The sequence below is a fragment of the Schistocerca nitens genome, chromosome 2, assembly GCF_023898315.1.
Source record: "Schistocerca nitens isolate TAMUIC-IGC-003100 chromosome 2, iqSchNite1.1, whole genome shotgun sequence".
NCBI lineage: Eukaryota > Metazoa > Arthropoda > Insecta > Orthoptera > Acrididae > Schistocerca > Schistocerca nitens.
Window position 1 is genome coordinate 754,123,975 of NC_064615.1, and position 19,956 is coordinate 754,143,930.

At 43.3% G+C, this 19,956-nt stretch overlaps 1 protein-coding gene across 1 annotated transcript in view; it reads left to right on the forward strand.

The window, feature by feature from the left end:
• The window catches only part of LOC126235306 (adenylate cyclase type 3), a 628,591-nt gene that overhangs the window by 368,986 nt on the left and 239,649 nt on the right, over window positions 1-19,956 (forward strand). The window contains exon 6 of the mRNA XM_049944030.1: window positions 7,892-8,030. Coding sequence (XP_049799987.1) covers window positions 7,892-8,030 — 139 coding nt within the window. The remainder of the gene's footprint in view (window positions 1-7,891; window positions 8,031-19,956) is intronic.

A 19,956-nucleotide genomic window follows, 5' to 3' on the forward strand; every position in this document is an offset into this window, starting at 1 on the left:
ACTTGAGTATTTGTTGTCTCGGACCTCATCAAGTTGTATAAACATAGGTTCAGAGGAATAAAAGCAGAGTTGCGCACTTCAGAATACGACTGTTTTTTCATTACGAGGCATCACAGGAAATGCAAGTGCTCCTATACGAGACCCTACCGGAAAGGAGCTGCACATCGCGAAGAGCCATTTTCTGAACCTTAAGAACTCCCACGCAGAGTGACCAAGCTAGGCAGTGGGAGTCAGTAGAGCAGGAGGGTTTAAGATTAATGGGAATGCATATCTAATGCACAGGTTGTTTATTAAGGCAGAGCCACATGGGCGCTACATAGGGGGAGGCTTGCTGAAAGGCATAATTCTCATATGAGGAGGTCAGGTTTTAGGATATGTCTGTCACATATCGTGGCCAGCAGCAGAGAGAGCGAGTAGCCTTACAAAAGCTTGTAACAGGCAAACTTACCGGGATTTGATTTGAGGATACTGACTGGTAGCTGTGTAGCGTCGCGAGACAGCGCTGACACCATAGTGTCAGCATTGGCAGTACGGCACGCGGGCTCCCGCTTCCCCGCCCTGGTCGTGGGGGAACGATCGGGAGGTATCGGATTACAAAGTAGAGGCGAGACTGTTACAATTTTATATTAACATTTATACACTGTACACTTATTATTTCCCACTTCTTTCGTCCCCTGCAATGTTGACAAGAGTTAAATTACAGAAATCATGAGCACAAACGGGATTCGAATAACAGTTTCTCTCGAGGAATTCGCAAATAGAACTAGAGGTCTGGGAAACAGATTGGGGAACGAAACCACAAGTAACTTTCTTTATTAAGTCCAGAAATATTAATAATATCTTTTGAATCACGCAAAGGATAACGTTTTCGTTTCGCTACGACGAAGTACACATTTAACCACATACATCTTCATAGATGTACCTGGGAAACAGTCTGAGATTCAAATCTTCTAGAGGTGGTCTAAAGGAAAGGAAAGGCGGCAGGTGTAAAGGACGAAAGTAAGAAGGAGATTACGTGTGACTAAAGTGGCTATTTGTTACATCAACAGAAAACAGGCTCTCCACAAGACAATTCAAAAATTTTACAAATGAATGATCGAGATAGGGCCATTAAAATGCACGAGTTTCAGGAATAAAATCCCGTAGTCTAGCTGTAGCGTTTTCTGCTGCTAATGAAGACCACGTCATGTGTCCCCTGTTCAAATCTAGTCAATTTTTGAATAAAAATGATGAGATTGGCCGAAGACTTCAGGCATAAGAAGTCACCCAAGTCCTGCCTAACAACCGCCTTGTTAAAGTGGACGGAGGATATCGGACAGACATTCAGAGCACTCTCTTGCCCTTGGAGTGATAAATTCCCCTAAAAGGCGAAAGAATCAGCAATGATCAACGGCTAGAGTTTACAGAAGGTAATGGAAGCAACTGCATTAATGAATGTGCAACCAAAGAACACGTGGCCTGCAATTGAAAAAGTGGCTTGATGATCTCTCCATTGACAAAAGATTCAGGACAAGGCCCCTATTCGGATAACCAGAAGAGGACTGGCGACGGGCAGGGGACCACGAGAAGAAGATGGAACAATAAACGGAAGGATAACGTTCTATGAGTCGGAACATGGAATGTCAGAAGTCTGAACGTAGTGGGGAAGCTAGAAAATCTGAAAAACAATATAATGAGGCTCAATGTAGAAATACTGGTTATCAGAGGGGGTAAACGGAAATAAGACAAAAATTTCCTGTCAGACGTATATAGGGTAATATTAACAGCAGCAAAAATGGCATAGTGGAAATAGGATTTGATATGAATTGTTAAATGTGGCAGAGAGTGAGCTATTGTGTACAGATCAGCGAAAGGATTCTTCTCATCAGATTCGACACCAAACAAATGGTAAAACGATGTTTCAGGTATAAATGCAGAAATCGCAAGCAGAAGGCGAAGAGATAAAGTATCTTAGGATACTGAACGGATAATTCAGTAAGTAAGGTCAGAATAAAATCTAATAATGACGAGGGACTGAAACGCGATTGTGGGGAAAGGAGTAGAAGAAAGGGTTACGGGGAAATATGGAGAAGGCAGTAGGAAAGAGACAGGAGAAAGAATAACTGAGCTCTGCAATAAATTTCAGCTGGTAATACTTTGTCAAGGATCACTGGGGAGGAAATGTATCTGTAATTTCAAAAGAACAAGGGACACGGGAAGATTCCGGCTGGTTTACATCATGGTCACACAGAGATTCCGAAATCAGAAGTACTGCACTGTAAGCACTACCAATGAGTAGCTACAGACTCAGATCACAATTTAGTATTGATGAATATGAGACTGAATTTTAAGAGAGTCATCCGGAAGAATTAGTGTGGAACAAAGTTGGTTAATAAAATACTGAGGAATGACGAGTAATGAATCAAGGACTGTGGGATAACAGAAACGGAAGGGAATAGAAGTGTTTGTGATGTGGTGCTACAGAACGATGTTGAAAACCAGCTGGACTAATAAGGAATGAGGAGGTTGTCTACACAATCGGCGAAAATAGGAACGTATGCAAAACATTGACAAAAAGAAAAGACAGGTTGATAGGACATGTGTTAAGATATAAGGGAATAGCCTCCATGGCATTAGAGGCAATTCTCGAGGGCAAACGCTGTAGAGGAAGATAGAAATTAGAGTACAACTGACAAATAATTGAGGACGTAGTGCCGGCCAGAGTGGCCGTGCGGTTCTAGGCGCTACAGTCTGGAGCCGGGCGACCGCTACGGTCGCAGGTTCGAATCCTGCCTCGGGCATGGATGTGTGTGATGTCCTTAGGTTAGTTAGGTTTAATTAGTTCTAAGTTCTAGGCGACTGATGACCACAGAAGTTAAGTCGCATAGTGCTCAGAGCCATTTGAACCATTTGAGGACGTAGTGTCCAAGTGCTACTCTGAAATGCACAGGATACGCCGGAGAGGAATTGGTGGCGGACCGCATCAAACCAGTCCGAAGACTGATGTCGAGAGAGAGAGAGAGAGAGAGAGAGTGGGAAGATTCCGAATGTCAGCATGATTACCTCGTAACACGACTGGGATACAGACTTCGAAAGTCTCCGAGAACGTAATTATTGAACACTGCATTTCGGAGGGGGGAGGGGATTAAAGATCGATAGTCAAGTTTAGGATAACACAGAAAAATTATGGTAAAATCTAAAAACCCTTATTCGTCAAACTTTCTCCAAACGCATATGGGATTCAGTTTCCTCGAAATTCTTTGTGCTATGGATGCAGCTTTTCTTCACTAGCGCACTACTGATTTGACTTCATATTCTTGAACGCTTGCACAAACGTTCAAAATGGCTCTAAGCACTATGGGACTTAACATCTGAGGTCATCCGTCCCCTAGAATTAGAACTACTTAAACCTAACTTGCCTAAGGACATCACAGACATCCATGCCCAAGGCAGGATTCGAACCTGCGACCGTAGCAGCAGCACGGTTCCGGGCTGAAGCGCCTAGAACCGCACGGCCACAGCAGTCGGCCTTACACAGAGAACGAGTTCAGTTCAAAAAAGGAAATCACTATAAAACCGCGGCAACTTCAACTTGAGACACGTAGGAACATTACATCTCTGAAGACGATCGATTTACTGACTGCTCTCCATCTTGCACGATTTTACATTATTAGAGCACTACGCGTGAGTTTGCCACTCGCGCATCGTGGTTCTCACTGAGATACGAAAATTACAAGATCAACTACTCTGCTCGTTTTACACTTCGCCTAGCGAGATACACTGTTAAACTTAGGGGAAACAGTTTAAAACTAACTAACGACTGTGTTGAAAACATGTGGTCAAATCATGTCAAGACACAAGGCACAGTTATAAGTTCACACATCACAATTGAGTATCAATGAAATAATTTGGTAATTTAAGCGAAAATTTTTCCTGCCGCATACCTTTAGTGAATGAACATGATCCCTGACAAAATATAGCAACTGTTCTTCAGAAAGAAGATCCATAATTACATCAGCGCACGTTACGAGAAAAAGCATAGCTTATTTACAGTACGGCAGGAGAAAGCGCGTGTCCCGACTGCCGGTCAACGACGGGTCTCTGCTGTGTCCAACCTCTAACGGTATTTCCTATGGTGAGGGAAACTAGGGTGGAGGACTCTCTCTGATTCTCTAAGTTACATTCAAAATCGCTCATCTATTCATTCGTACTGTGCAAAATTACTCAAAGAATGGAGCAGAGAGGAAAGATTTTGCTGACTTTGACATAAAATAAAGTCACTCTAACGCTTCTTTTTCCCAAGCGCTTACACGTTGGTCCCTGTATAACCAGACGACAAGAAAGCGTCGTCTGAGAGACCTGACAAAAGAAACGAAAAACACAATAGCTGAAATAATGTGAAATGGGTCATTACAGGCTAATTTCGGAGTGACTATGTAAATGTATTTGGAGGGATCTAAGAGCAACGTAAACTGCATTCAACAAAACAGTATAACCGGCTTTAAGCCTACAAACAACGGTAAGTTTCAAGCGACAAGTGAAAACTTGCTGTGGACTACTTTTATGATGCAGAGAAGTTGCATTGAACATTTATGGATAGTAAAATCTGTGTGCAGCAGAGCCATTGAGAGTCTGTGGCATTTCTCGTCTTCTTACGGCTGCCTTTAGAGTGACTTTTGGTCCAGAAGCAAAATACAAAATTTATCAAGCAACTGTTCTTTAGCTAACACTATGATTGTTTTTCTTCACCAACTCATAAACAATCAGCTTGAAATCAAAATGAGATCTCGACCTACGCTACAGATCTGTCTACAATAAATAAATAAATAAATTGTATGAGCAGAATAAATAATTAGCGTATCGTTTTATCTCAGTTCCACACGCTACAACAGTTTTACTTCACAACTTTACGTCACATTTGATGTTCGATATCAGTCGATTCAACCAATCCATCTGTACGATTTTCGTGAATGATCAGAACAAGTTAAGATTCACTGCACCGGTACTGGTAGAACCCGAGTTGATTTAGATCTCTAAAAACTTTTATCATATACGTTACATAACTCTACAACAATCTGGTGTCAGTTAAACAGAATTATAGTTTTTGGCTTCATTCTACGACATTATTAAAACCTGGATAGACGAGCCCCCTTTCTCATCCACATGATAAGATTTGCTATTCCATCAACCTACGATCGACAGATCCATAAGGAGCATTCACTTTTTCCGCCTAGTGAATATAAAATCTTACGTGTATCGATCAGGTTCAGAACTCTTCTCTCCAGGGAGTGTCTTGAGTTGCTTGTCAAATCCATGTTCAGTTATTTCTTTGTTTACATTTTGAGTAGCCGACAATAAGGATTATGCTGTCAGCATCTTCGAAGAAGCAGTTTCGGAAACATAAATAAGTATTTCAGCCTTAATTTTATAATTGTATCGGAAACTTAGAAGGTAAGAACTTTTTTACAAATCTAGTGAATGCCTGAAACGGGTTCACAGAAACGCGGTTGACATTCCAGTCCATGTAATTGGTTGTGATACTCCGATTAAAGAGTAACAAGACATTCTATTCATTAGATTCGTTGAATGCGAAAGAATAATAGATTTTACTTACAAGTAAGCCGCTGGAATAAAATTAAATGAATAAATTGAACGTTAGGGTGTGAAATACAGTAAAATGGGTGAGTAATGTAGGTTTGGATTGCACGAAATTTTTCTTAGTCATGTTCTACACTGTAGTGTGAAATTTTTGCGCATTTCTTTTCCTTTTCTTGTGTGTATCAGATCTTTCTTTTGTGTCAGTAACATGTTCAATTACACTGTCGCAAAGAAATCGACAACCTAAAAGACAAGGTCATTTTCTGACATGTGATGTGACAGGTATTTCATCATTGTAAGAGTGTACGGCAATTAATTAAGACCAAATGAAACTCACATGTCACAGTAATTGGCTCTGTGCTTATGGGACTAAACATCTGAGGTCATCATCAGTCCGCTAGAACTTAGAACTACTTAAACCTAACTAACCTAAGGACGTCACACACATCCATGGCAGAGGCAGGATTCGAACATGCGACCGTAGCGATCGCGCGGTTCCAGACTGAAGCGCCCAGAACAGCTCGGCCACATCGGCCGGCTCACAGTAATTAATATAAAGAGATCCGCTTCAGACATGCTACTAACTTGTTCAAACCAAGACCGGTTTCTGAATGTTAAAATCCTATCTTGAAGTGTATATAGTTTTTCTATTTAGACATGAAAAACAAGCGGTCGCTCCAGTCAGCAATAGTGCCTCCAGACACCCTGCGTGACCTTCCACGCAGTTGTGACTGGTGCTGATACCGTGTCGCTGACCGACGACGGACAGTTTCTGCGTAACATTCAACAGTTTCCAGCCCTTGCACTGACTGGCCCGACTACGTGTTATGGATGTCTAAAAAAGAAAAATTCATACACATGAAGACGTAATTTTAACATCCCGAAACCGGTCGTGGTTTAGGTAAATCATTAATATAACTCAAGCGGATATCTTTCAATTAATTAATCGTGCTTTTCAGTTCGGATGTCCTGCATATCAAATCTTGTACACATTTCACATCAAAGGGTGTCCAAAAAGTCCCGTCATTACGCAGTGTACCCCACTGGCAGCAATGAAGGCGCATGTTCTCACAAGCCGCCGAATGGCACCCTGCGACAGATTTTCCTAATCGTCTTGGGCCTTTTGTTTCAAATCCGCAATGGTTGTTGCAAGCTCTGGAGAACGAGTAAATTCCCATTTCAACATGTCGCTTACGCGTTCTATTACCGGGAGATCAGGCGATGTTGCTGACAAGGGCAGTTTTTTACACCACGAAGAGCACGTTCCGCAACATCAGCCGTATGTGGACGTGTATATTCCTGTTGAAAAAGCACAAATCACATCACCTTCCTGTCAAAGAAATGCCAATGGCGAGAGGATAACGATCTGTGCTTTGTAGCGAGCGCTGATTACTTTACCCTGCAAAAGGACATAAATACAGCATTTGTTGTAACTGATGGGCCACCACATTATGAAGCCTGGGATGGGACCTGTGTAACCTGGGTGAATGAGCTCCAGAATTGGCCACACTCACCAGGTCTACTCTGTACACGTGTACGTCAGTGACTCACACACACGCAGGACGTACTCTCTTCGCTGATAAGAGGGTGCCATTCCACTCTCCAGCCGGCTCTCTCAAGATACCAGATACTCATGGTTGGTGGTGTGGTGTCAGCGATAACCCGACCAGAGAAAACCTAATCAGAGTCCTTCAGCAAGCAGACGGTTTCAGTGGTCACTGGTGACACAGCTGTTGCAGCACGTGGTCGCACAATCCGTTGACACCCTTCACATGCGCGGAAGTCCGGAATCTCGTCTACGGGTGTGCGAATATTTAACAGATCGCTGTTGCTATCAGAGAAACACCACCGACGCACTGTGTTCAACAAGTACAGCAACCGACTGTACGTCCATCCAGCATCCCGCGGGCCCACAATGCGGGCCAGTGCAAATGGCTGAAGTTGTTCAACATGAGTATGTACTCGCCAATGAGGCACGATTGTATCCTAGAATGAATGCTGCAAACAGTTTTCAGCTCTAAACTAAGTACAGTTACTGCCTGTAGCGTCAAAACGTGGGGTGCACCGACAAGCCTCCAGAGCGCCGTCTGATCGACGGTGACCGTGACAAATGAACCATTAAGACGACAGGCCCTCAGTATGCACATATTACACCGAGGTGGCACGGAACACAATTCTTGTAGGTGTTGCAATTTTTTTCGACTGTGTATTCATACTCCAAGCTTTATGTAAGTGCCCGCAGCTTTTTTTTTTTTTTTAACGCAGTATCAGGATATTAGTAGTCACAGAGAGCTTCTTGCATCTGTTGTTGCAGGCGGGTGCACATCTCGGAGAAGACGCTGGGCTTTCTGAACGGCGAGTTCGAGGTGGAGCCGGCGCTGGGCGAGAAGCGCGAGGAGATGCTGCGCATGGCGGGCATCCGCACCTTCTTCATCGTCCGCACGCTCAAGCCGGTGGGTGGCCGCGGCCCTCGTGCTCGCGTTTGTTACTGCACCTCTCTCTCCTGCAGTTTCACATATATATATATATATATATATTGTGTGTGAAAAAGAACAGCCATCGGAAGAGATAAAGGAACTGCAGACACTGGATTTAAATCAGCGAGAGAAGTTGATCGTTTGTGCCACACCAGACACCAGGATACGAACCCAGGTCTCCCGCTTACTAGGTAGATGTGCTGACCACTGCTCCATCCGGACGCATTGGCCATCGTAGCAGCAGGAACTACCCTACCACGCTTACCGTCAGACCCAAATTCTCAACTTGTCCGCAGACTACTAATGTAGTGCCCCTTCCCCATTCTCCTCATTATTCGCGGCGTTTCGCCGTTTCACGTAAGATTTTGAGCCTGGTATCCATCTGCACTAAAGAGATCATTGGCCATCTTCGCGTTACATAGAATGTTAGTGTGGTGTTTGTTCTTTCGGACTGTCCGAAAGAACAAACATCTCGTGTAGATTATGACATTCAGTGCATGACAAGGTTCGAACTCCTGGGCACCTCAAGAGGGATGACTTTCATTTCTTAACTACGTACTCGAACTTCTCAGTCTCATTACGTATGTGTCAACATACGGTTAGGTCTTTCCTTGAGGTATATGGGCGTTCCACGTGAATAGCTGCTGCCGTGACGCTTTTTGTATTCAAAGGCTGCATATGCCAATCCACTTTACTTTGTTTCACCGACTGCACGAATTATGTCGTAGAACATTTTAGGAAGGAACGGTTACAAGGGATTGAACAGGGCTTTTTAATACTTTTATTTACGTTTTTCTCTTTAAAACTTTCACAAACTTCTTGTACAACAAGTTTGTCAATGAAGGCTTTCTCCTCAGAAACGCGTCACTTCTTGCGCTTTTGCACTGTGACGGGTGGTTGAGCCTACACTTTTCACTAACACGACCTCATATGCATCATTAATAAAATCACAGTCATTTATCTTTAAGCCGTTTGCTGTCTAAACTGGAGACACTAAAGAGAAATTTTACTCGACTTGTGCTTAGTTAAGTACAACAATTGCAGTTAAACATACAACCAGAGAAGGTGCCAGTTGGAGGTATCGATGATACATACGCACACTGCTTCCATTTCTCATTACTCATTAACTGTAGATTTTGCCTGTATAGGATGTATCAAACAGAGTTTTAGCAGCAGATTCTACACATGTTGCGAAATTCAGCTCGCTCTCTTCGTCCATGAGATGCGGAGCGCCGTAGAGATCGACGCTCAGGTTGACGCCGTGTTCCTCGATTTTGCGAACAAATTGGATACAGTTCTGCACTTTCGTTTGGTGAAAAAAATACGAACTTACCGAGTGTCTTACCAGATTTATGTCTGCATTCAGACAGTACATGTCGCTTTTAACGGAACCAAATCTACACACTTAAAGATAATTTCAGGAGAACGCCAAGGAAATGTGATAGGGACGTTACTAATGTTTTGCAGTATATATACAGGATCTAGTGGATAGCGTCAGAAGCTCTTTAAGACCGTTCGCAGATGATGTGGTTGTCTTTACGAAAGCAGAAGCGCCAGAAAACGGTATAGACTTGCGAAATGACCTACAGATCGATGGTGCAGGCTCTGGCAGTTTACACTGAGCGTAAATAAATGTATCATATAGCGCATACGTAGTAGAAATAAACTGCAACCTTTAATTGAATAGCAACATAAAACAAATAACTGGAAAAGCAGATGCCAGAACTACACTCCTGGAAATGGAAAAAAGAACACATTGACACCGGTGTGTCAGACCCACCATACTTGCTCCGGACACTGCGAGAGGGCTGTACAAGCAATGATCACACGCACGGCACAGCGGACACACCAGGAACCGCGGTGTTGGCCGTCGAATGGCGCTAGCTGCGCAGCATTTGTGCACCGCCGCCGTCAGTGTCAGCCAGTTTGCCGTGGCATACGGAGCTCCATCGCAGTCTTTAACACTGGTAGCATGCCGCGACAGCGTGGACGTGAACCGTATGTGCAGTTGACGGACTCTGAGCGAGGGCGTATAGTGGGCATGCGGGAGGCCGGGTGGACGTACCGCCGAATTGCTCAACACGTGGGGCGTGAGGTCTCCACAGTACATCGATGTTGTCGCCAGTGGTCGGCGGAAGGTGCACGTGTCCGTCGACCTGGGACCGGACCGCAGCGACGCACGGATGCACGCCAAGACCGTAGGATCCTACGCAGTGCCGTAGGGGACTGCACGGCCACTTCCCAGCAAATTAGGGACACTGTTGCTCCTGGGGTATCGGCGAGGACCATTCGCAACCGTCTCCATGAAGCTGGGCTACGGTCCCGCACACCGTTAGGCCGTCTTCCGCTCACGCCCCAACATCGTGCAGCCCGCCTCCAGTGGTGTCGCGACAGGCGTGAATGGAGGGACGAATGGAGACGTGTCGTCTTCAGCGATGAGAGTCGCTTCTGCCTTGGTGCCAATGATGGTCGTATGCGTGTTTGGCGCCGTGCAGGTGAGCGCCACAATCAGGACTGCATACGACCGAGGCACACAGGGCCAACACCCGGCATCATGGTGTGGGGAGCGATCTCCTACACTGGCCGTACACCACTGGTGATCGTCGAGGGGACACTGAATAGTGCACGGTACATCCAAACCGTCATCGAACCCATCGTTCTACCATTCCTAGACCGGCAAGGGAACTTGCTGTTCCAACAGGACAATGCACGTCCGCATGTATCCCGTGCCACCCAACGTGCTCTAGAAGGTGTAAGTCAACTACCCTGGCCAGCAAGATCTCCGGATCTGTCCCCCATTGAGCATGTTTGGGACTGGATGAAGCGTCGTCTCACGCGGTCTGCACGTCCGGCACGAACGCTGGTCGAACTGAGGCGCCAGGTGGAAATGGCATGGCAAGCCGTTCCACAGGACTACATCCAGCATCTCTACGATCGTCTCCATGGGAGAATAGCAGCCTGCATTGCTGCGAAAGGTGGATATACACTGTACTAGTGCCGACATTGTGCATGCTCTGTTGCCTGTGTCTATGTGCCTGTGGTTCTGTCAGTGTGATCATGTGATGTATCTGACCCCAGGAATGTGTTAATAAAGTTTCCCCTTCCTGGGACATTGAATTCACGGTGTTCTTATTTCAATTTCCAGGAGTGTATATTCATAGATAGTATCTTAAGAAAATGTAGCTCATCCACGGAAGAAGTGGCTCACAAAACACTTGTCCGACGATTCTTGAGCGTTGTTCATCAATATGGGACCGTTACCACATAAGACTGATAGAAGAGATGGAGAGGATCCAACGAAGTGCGGCGTGTTTCGACACGGGATTGTTCAGTCGGCGCGACAGCGTTAGAGAGATGCTAACAAACTCCAGTGTCAGACGCTATAAGAAAAGTGTTGTACATCATGGGAGGTTTGCTGTTGGAATTCCGAGGGACTACGTTCCGGGAAAAGTCGGTCAACGCGTTACTTCCTCCCACAGACATCTCGGAAATGACTACAACGAGAAAATATGTGAAATTAGAGATAACACAGAGATTTACCGACAATAATTGTCCCCATGCATCATTCGTGAATGTAATAAGTAACTGGGGATCAGATACTGGTAGCAGGAGTACACTCCGCTGCAAAGCGTCAGGTGTTTGCCGAATACGCACACAGTTATAGAGAAAAAAAAAAGAAAAAGTCCACATAAACATATTTCAACAACCTTCGTTTGTTACGCAATCTTCAACCCAGAAACTGATAACAAACGATCAGAATACCCACTGCTCGTTACTACCCTCGCATTTACTAATCGGATCAGGAGTGTCCCATCCTGTCAAACAACCTCGAACAATGCCGAATGCTACCTTCCATGTGGTACTACAAAATGTACCACATGCTGTGGCGACATGTTCTGGTACCTCACTCTTCGACAGTTTTCCTTCCTGGTCAGTAGTACGACCACACCTTGCTCTACGTCTGTCCATCTGTGGACACATGTGGAAATTGTTGTGTGTTTTCATAACCCTCATAACAAAACTCTGTAAATTCTTTTATTCATTCACAATGACAGTGGACAAGAATGATGGAGGAAATCAATGGTCGTTAAAAACTTTATATTTCTCTAATCCGGACCCCTCCGTTTAGCAATCCGTCTCGCTGACCGGGCAGCTAGCGAGGTGGACCTAAAGGATTTTACTGTTCCGATTAAAACTGTGATCCATTTGACACACGGTGAACATGCTTTTTATGGTTAATTTCCAAACGGCGTAGAATAAGAATTTCACTGTGTGGTGCTCCTGTAACGCACTTCAAGTATTCAATAGAATAAAAATGCAGAAAGTCCGTGACGCTTCTAAAACAAATTCTCTTCTCATACTACTACACTAGATAAATTAAGAGGATTATTTGCGGAACGGAATGAAAGCTTTGCTACGTTTCGAAACAATAAAGATTTCTCTAGTTGTAAGACGTATCGTTTTCCTGATCTACTTCAGCACCAAACACTTTGCATATCGGTAATGTTACAACAGTTCCAGGACCCCTTGTTTCTCTCCTCTACTTTACGCCTTTAAGGAAATCATTCGACGACACATTTATATTTATAGCGCGAAAGAACTTCGATTTCACATAGAGACGAGGCATTCACAGAGGAGGTCTCGAACTGTATCTCGGTTACAGTTCCGCAGATAATTCGCTAAATGTACAACGTATACGGTAATGTCATCGGTTTGTTGACTGCACGTCGTATTCCGGAAAAGCCGTATCCGGATATGGTAGCTCTGTCTGCCGAACGCGGGGTGAGTATCCATTCAGCATAGACAACCCGATACTGCCGTAACAGTAACATTTTTCAGTTGTGATGCAAACAGGAGTGCAAACTGACAGTGTCCTAGTTCTGTTACAACGCACAACGGATTGTCAGTAAAGGCTTCCAATGGATTAATAAGAATAGTGTAATCATTTAAAACTGCTACCGCACTTTTTTTTCTAATTCCATACTTAGTACCTCGAAGCAGTTTCGTGTTCCACGCCGTCAGAGCGCATGATGTATCGGGAGATTTCTGGTTAGATTACTACGCAATCCACGTTTAGAATAGAATTGTTACTTAGAGAGATGTGATAAAAATTCGATGTGATACCATCAGTATAGAAGGATGCTAAATGACAGAATTCAACAATAATTAACAATTTGGGTGCAACATGGTCTATATTGAAGTTCAACGTAACGGGGATTGCAATTAGGAACATAATGTCATCGTACGTCGATCGTTTCAGTACCCATCTACATACCGTAATTGGTCCTATTAGTTTATAGTGACACACACCTGATTCAATGAAAACTGATGGTGTCAACTAGTAAACCCTCGATTCGTTAAGGAATCGAACTCCTCTCTATAAAAGAGCTTCAAATGTCTGATTACTTTACAAATGAGTTAATGTGTTAAATATTTGACGTCAAGCATGTAAGCGAGAAAAGTTCTAAAAAGGTTTGAAATTATGCTCAAAGTTTGTTGGAAGTCACTAGGTTTTCTCACTATGAGATGAATACCGAGCGAGGTGCTACAGTGGTTAGCGCACTTGGGCTCGCATTCGGAAGGTCGACGGTTCAAACTCGCGTCCTGCCAACCTTATTTAGGTTCTCCGTGATTTCCCTAAATCGCTTCAGGCAAATACCGTCGAAGGGCACATCCGATTTCCTTACCCATCCTTCCCTAATCCGAGCTTGTGCTCCGTCTCTAATGACCTCGTTGTCGACGGGACGTGAAACACTAATCTCCTCCTCCTCCACTGGATGAATATAGTCTGGATAATTTGCACTCCATTTTAAGAAAAAAGCTAGTTTTGCACTGATCCCTATGTTTATAACGCCATACCTCCAAACATTTTGTGGGTGGTTCGTCAGCGAAAAAATATTTTGCAAAGGTTGACATTATGTGTAAGGTTTATTGGAATTCACTAACTATTCTCCTTCTCAAATAGTGGATTAATAAAGTCCGGATGTTTGCACGCCGTCAGTTAAGATGTCTCAAGACAAACGCACAGTTTGTAACTGTAAAACTTGTATTACTGTGTTAAAAAGAATGTACCTATTAATGGGTATGTAATAAGAAAATTTTAGATTTTTCAATTCGGTCACTAATTACGTTAAACATTGAAAATCCAGTTTTTATTGCCCCTAGAAGGTGTTAGGTACACAACCTACATCTTGTATCGCGTTCCGCGCTGGTCGCTTATGTAGAGTGTATAATAATTATGTATAATGTTTATATGTTATTTATGGTTCTTCAAAGCAGTGTCGCCCTTAAACGGTTAGAAAGATCAAAATTGCTATTTAATTTGTATACAGAGCGAGTCATTAATTATTCCCGCCAAGAACAACTCCGAAAGTATAATAGGAGGTGAAAAGTTTGTGCGACAAAAGATGCATGGGACAACGTGGGCCACAATATGACGTTGGTTTCTTGTTGCTAAGTGGGGTCGCGTCAGAGGTATGAAGGTCAGCTTTGTTTTCTTAAATGGGATGCTGTAGTTTGGTACCTATTTTCTGATAGCGTCTATCGAGATGAATCCAATGATGTGTAACAGTAAGGTCTTTGAAGGTCAACGAGGGTAAAAAAGGTGGCATGAATGTCCATTCACAGAAGGTATTCGAAGTGATGACCATTGGGTAACAATGCAGTTGAGTGGTATTCCTGATCACTTCGGCACTTATCGAAGCACATGCTCTGACAGTTCTCTCTCGGATAACGTGCAAATAGTAAATATTTGCCGAATACGGAGTATCCGCTTAATGTGCCATTGACATGTAAACACCATTTGACGGTTTCGAAATACAACACTAATAGGAACGGTAAGATTAGTACCTTCGAATCAAGTGAATGTGAATGATGTACTCAATCGAAGAACAAGTCGATATGCTTCTCATTTACGGAGAATGCCAACGAGATTCAGTGAGAGATAGAGACGTATACGCTGAAAGATATTCTCAACATACTCACCCTACACGCTATACATTTAAATATGTGTATGATAAATTGAGAACAACTGGGTCTTTAACGCATCGGAAGAATGTCCGGCAAAGGAAAATTGCTAACGAGGAAACTGAAATTGGCAGTCTTTCCATTGTGGTTCGAGATCCTTGTCTTATTCGCGTCAAATCGCAAGGGAATCTAGCATGACTCAAAGTAGTGTTATTCGTGTTCTGCATCACCATAAACATCATCCTTACCATATAGTCTCCACCAAGAATTAACTGGTACGGATTGTATGCATCGCATTGAATTCTGCCAATGGGTTCAACTTCAGATTCAGAGGGATGACACATTTCTTAATTTGATTTTATTTACTGACGACGCGACATCACGAACCATGGAAATGTTAATTTGCATAACATTCATTACTGGGTAACTGAAAATTCATGTTGGCTGCAGAAAGTTGCACACCAATAACCGTGGTCGGTGCGGGATTCTGGGGGACAGATTTATAGGCCGTAGTGGATACAGCGGTTCCCGTCAGATCACCGAAGTTAAGCGCTGTCGGACATGCCGGCACTTGGATGGGTGACCATCCGGGCCGCCATGCGCTGTTGCCATTTTTCGGGGTGCACTCAGTCTCGTGATGCCACTTGAGGAGCTACTCGACCGAATAGTAGCGGCTCCGGTCAAAGAAAATCATCATAACGACCGGGAGAGCGTGTGCTGATCACACGCCCCTCCTACCTGCATCCTCAGCTGAGGTTGACACCGGTCAGATGGTCCCGATGGGCCACTTGTGGCCTGAAGATGGAGTGCTTTTTTTTCTAATTTCATCGCAGGAAATCTTAATGGTAGGATCTACACCACATTCCTGCAAGAAACATTAGGTCTGATATTGGAAGAAATACCTTTAGGAACAAGGAACAGAATATAGTATCAACACTATGGGTGTCCGGCACATATTTCGCTGATGGCTAGAAATGAGTTGCACAGACAATTCCCAAATCGTTGGACTGGACGCATAGGATATGTATCGTGGCCGGCTCGTTGGCCATACTTGAGGCGTCTGAATTTTTTCTTGTGGGGATTCGTAAAAGACATTGTTTATAAAGGCGTTCCAAATACACCTGAAGATTCGCGAGAGAAGTGCCGCTGTGATAAGGAATACCACTCAATCCAAGATAGGAAGATTGCAGCACTGCACTGATAGCAGTAGTCATCACTTCAAACATCTTGTGTAAATGGACGTTGATGCCAGCTTTGTGACTTTCGTTGACCTTCAAAGACCTTACTCTTGCACATCATTGATAATATCAGAGAATAAGTACCAAACTATGGCATCCCAATTAAAAAAAAAAAAAAACAACGTTTACCTTCATATCTCTGACGCAACCCCACCTAAGAACAAAAAAAAAAAAGAACAGCGCGACTGCTACGGTCGCAGGTTCGAATCCTGCCTCGGGCATGGATGTGTGTGATGTCCTTAGGTTAGTTAGGTTTAAGTAGTTCTAAGTTCTAGGGGACTGATGACCACAGATGTTATGTCCCATAGTGCTCAGAGCCATTTGAACCATTTGAACAACAAAAAAAAGGCATATTATGGCCCATGTTGTCCCATGCAACTTTTGTCCCACAAACTTTTCAGCTCTTATCACAGTTTCGGAGTTATCTTGGTGGCAGCAATTAGTGACTCATCCTGTATAAAGACAAATTGTACTTTAAAGTTGTTACTAAAAATATCTAATTTTTATACGGTACTCTAATAAACATTGAGATGGACATAGGCCACACAATTTTTAATATATGCTGATGCTGCATATTTTAGTATATGTGGTATATAAATATATGGAAAAAACACAGAGGAAACGGTGTTAGCAAAAATCTTTAAACTTCTTCACCATTTTACTTCATGTTGTTGTTATATATTACTCTAATACTGTATGTATTTTAAACATAAATGGTTTGCAAATATGTATGTAATACATAAAGGGGAAACGTTGCTAGCAAAAATCTCAAAAAGTTCTTTAACGATTTATTTCAAATATTCGCACGATAATCAAAAAATGGTTCAAATGGCTCTGAGCACTATGGGACTTAACATCTTAGGGTATCAGTCCCCTAGAACTTAGAACTACTGAAACCTAACTAACCTAAGGACATCACACACATCCATGCCTGAGGCAGGATTCGAACCTGCGACCGTAGCAGTCCCGCGGTTCTGGACTGCAGCGCCTAGAACCGCACGGCCACCGCGGCCGGCCCACGATAATCAAATAAAATGTGGTTGGCTATAGACGATTTTGTTTAACATAAATATTATATGAATATTTTTAAGATTTAACAGGTGACGTTGTTAGCAAAAATCTCGAAAAGTTCTTGATCGATGTTATTCAAATTTATCCACAATCCATACATGTTATAAAAATGTATGTATGTATGTATTTATGTATCTTCCACATCTGATGCTAAAGCTCTGGCCCAGTTTCACATAAACATGGTACACACATCAATGTATGGTAAGAATCGCTTTAGGGGTAAGGAAGGGCGACGGTGGGTGTGAAAAAGTAGTGTAGCTCACATCGCGCGAATTTCCAGACTTTATTCATTCAGTATTTGGGAGAGACAGAAAGCACTTAGTGAGCTGCAACGAACTTTACACATAATGTCAAACCTTTACAAAAAATTTTCTCGCTGGAAATCCCCAAAAATAGTAACGAAAGTTTATCGCTTACAACACTTTCGCTATTCTTGCCGCAACGTGTTTAAGTTTATTACTTCTGACTACTAACTCTATTCGCAACAACTTTCGCAGAGAGTAAACGCATATATCGCCGAATATACTCACAAAAACATATCATTGTACGATAAATGACTTAAAAAACACAGATGCTTCAAAAACTACCGCATCACGCGTGACGTTTAAATTTATTACTTCTCTGCTAACTATATTAGCAACAAATTTCGCAGACAGTACCCACATATGCAGCTCAACGTACATACAAGATTATGTCATTGTATGGCCCATCGTTCGGGATGTATGACGCCATAGAGACTGTGCTGCATGAAAACGAAACTGCAGGAGGAATCAGCTACAGATATGTGCGGAATATGTTGAATATATGTGAAATATAAGTGACGTGTGCGTATTATGGCAGAGCCGCACATTAAAAGCTCCTCCTAAACCCCTGGATCGACTGCAACCAAACTTGCTATCTGCAGAGATATACTCTGGGGGTAATAGCCACCAACCTCCTATTGGGATGATGATGCAGTGTGAGAAAGGGGGGTGGGGAGGGGAAGGAAGAGATAGACAGACATAGGAGGGAAGACATGGACACAGATAGGAAGGAGGAGAAGCTGGACAGAGTGAGGGGGAGGTAGAAATGGACAGAGAAATGGAAGAAAAGGAGATCAGCAGAGGGAGGAGGAGATGGACAGGGGAAGATAAGAGGAGGAGAGGGACAGAGACACAGAGAAGAAAATAAACAGAGAAAGGGAAGAGAGATGGATGGAGAGAGACAGGGAGAGGGGGAGGAGGAGATTAACAGAGAGAGGGGAGGGAGGGGATATAGGAGGTAAGGAGGCGGTAGAGGCGCAGGTGGGATGGACTCGGATGTGTGAGGAGGAGGGGTGGGGATGGGGAGGAGCAGATGGACAGAATGGGGCAGAGCAAATGGACAGAGAGAGAGAGGGAAGTAGCAGATTGCCAGAGAGGGGGTTAGGAGGAGAAAGACAGACAGCAGGGAGGCGAACGAGGTGGACAGAGAGAAGGCGGTGAAAGTGAAGGACAGAGAGGAGAGCGGAGGAAATGGACAAAGAGAGGGAGAAAGAAGAGATGGGCTAATAGAATCGGAATAAATACATACCGAGGCAAAGCCGGTTATTCCACTAGTCAGATATGTTCACAATGTACTCCCTCTTTACCTTTCTATGTACATGTGTTGGGTACAGTGCTATTCGACACTGTAGTTCCGCACTGAAAACGCTCTTGTGGTCTCCTTGCAACATCGCGTTTAGTTACCTTTCGACCTACGTTGCGAGAGCACCTAGGACATTTTGAAAAGTGAAGTACAATAAATGTGAGGAATAAACTGTTGTTGTTGAAACATGGTGAATTAGTTTTTCATAACTTTGTGTTCACGATACAGAATTTTGCGCTGTTATGTGACACTCAGTAACAGTCATGCAACGACGAGCGCAAATTGTTGTTTTGTATATGAAAATAAAATCAGTCCTTTCGATGTGAAGAAGTTCTAGATATTGTCTGGAACTGGTTCATCAGATGTGAAATCTGTAACTGTCTCAAAACATTTCAGATACGCAATTTGGAACATGCTTGAATAAAAGAATGATGGAGGCAGTCAAAGATCAGAAGTGCCAGAGAGCTTATACACAAACATCAGCGCATTAATGTGCCATGATCAACACATGCATATTACATTGAAATGTAGAGACTAACCGTATGTCCCACGAACATGTATTTACTACAGATATTCTGCTTAGTATGGATGCCAATGGTGTCATTCTAGGAAACAGTCGATTTCCATCTATGATTACTTTCTGTCAGATTAGTGTATTCAGCACGGAAACTCCCATTGGTCAGCTACAAATCGTAACATCAGTAAGAGTGAAGTAAAGTTTGTTATCTCTAGTTTACTTGCAAGTCGAAATCCACCTGCAGTATATTGCTATAACCATAGCACATGAATGTTATTTGATTGTCACGACATTCAAATGAAGTTATGAAAATGGTTATTATATATTTCATGCACACGCTAACAGAACACTGAGCACCTACGAAAATCAGGGAGGATCTAGCATGCAACGTCAGTTCTACCCTGCTCACTCATTATTTCATGAAGTGTTGACATAATATGATCACAAGCAGGTCACAATCGATAACAGGTAAAAACAATACTTTAGTAAATAACTCACATACTGA